This window comes from Nanorana parkeri, unplaced genomic scaffold (genome assembly GCF_000935625.1).
Source record: "Nanorana parkeri isolate BGI_ZX_2015 unplaced genomic scaffold, ASM93562v1 scaffold597, whole genome shotgun sequence".
Classification (NCBI taxonomy): Eukaryota; Metazoa; Chordata; class Amphibia; order Anura; family Dicroglossidae; genus Nanorana; species Nanorana parkeri.
The window spans coordinates 999,321-1,000,048 of NW_017306865.1; the positions used below are offsets into that span (position 1 = coordinate 999,321).

Here is a 728-nt window from a genome sequence, read left to right on the forward strand (position 1 = left end):
CGGGGAACGTTAATAAGCAGATTGTGGGCAGGAAAGGGTTAAACAGGTTTTTTTTTTTTTATATATATGTAAATACGTGTGAGGCCACAACGCCGCGTCATGGCACCACCGCAGAGTGCCGTGCCTAACTCTGGGCTGTCTCCGCGCCCGACCTGGGACATATTATTATTATACGGGATTTATAGAGCGCCAACAGTTTGCGCAGCGCTTTACAATATAAGGAAGACATTACAATCACAATACAATTCAAGACAAGATGGTAAGGAGGGTCCTGGCCCTGAGAGCTTACAATCTAAAAGAGGAGGGGCCAGTGATACATGAGGAGGTAGCTGTGTGGGGTGAATTGTTTGAGAATGTGATGGTTGAGCGGTTAGGTTGAGGTGGGATCGGCTTCCCGGAAGAGACGAGTCTTAAGGGATCGCCTAAAGGCAGTCAGTGTGGGAGATAGACGGACAGGTTGGGGTAGAGAGTTCCATAGGATGGGAGACACTCTAGTGAAGTCCAGGAGGCGAGTATGGGAGGAGTTGACGAGGGAGCTGGAAGAGCGGAGGGGACGGTTAGGGTGACACTATGAGACCAGGTTGGAGATATATCCGGGGGCGGAGTTGTGGAAGGCTTTATAAGTGATTGTTAATATTTTGAATTTTATCCTTTGGGCTATTGGAAGCCAGTGCAGGGATTGGCAGAGGGGGGCGGGGGATGGAAGCCAGTGGAGGGATTGGCAGAGG

At 50.1% G+C, this 728-nt stretch overlaps 1 protein-coding gene across 1 annotated transcript in view; it reads left to right on the forward strand.

The window, feature by feature from the left end:
- Positions 1–728, forward strand: part of THEM6 (thioesterase superfamily member 6) — a 21,136-nt gene that overhangs the window by 18,569 nt on the left and 1,839 nt on the right. The window contains exon 4 of the mRNA XM_018562747.1: position 728. This exon is cut by the window's right edge and continues 462 nt beyond it. Within this exon, the coding sequence (XP_018418249.1) occupies position 728 (1 nt within the window). The remainder of the gene's footprint in view (positions 1–727) is intronic.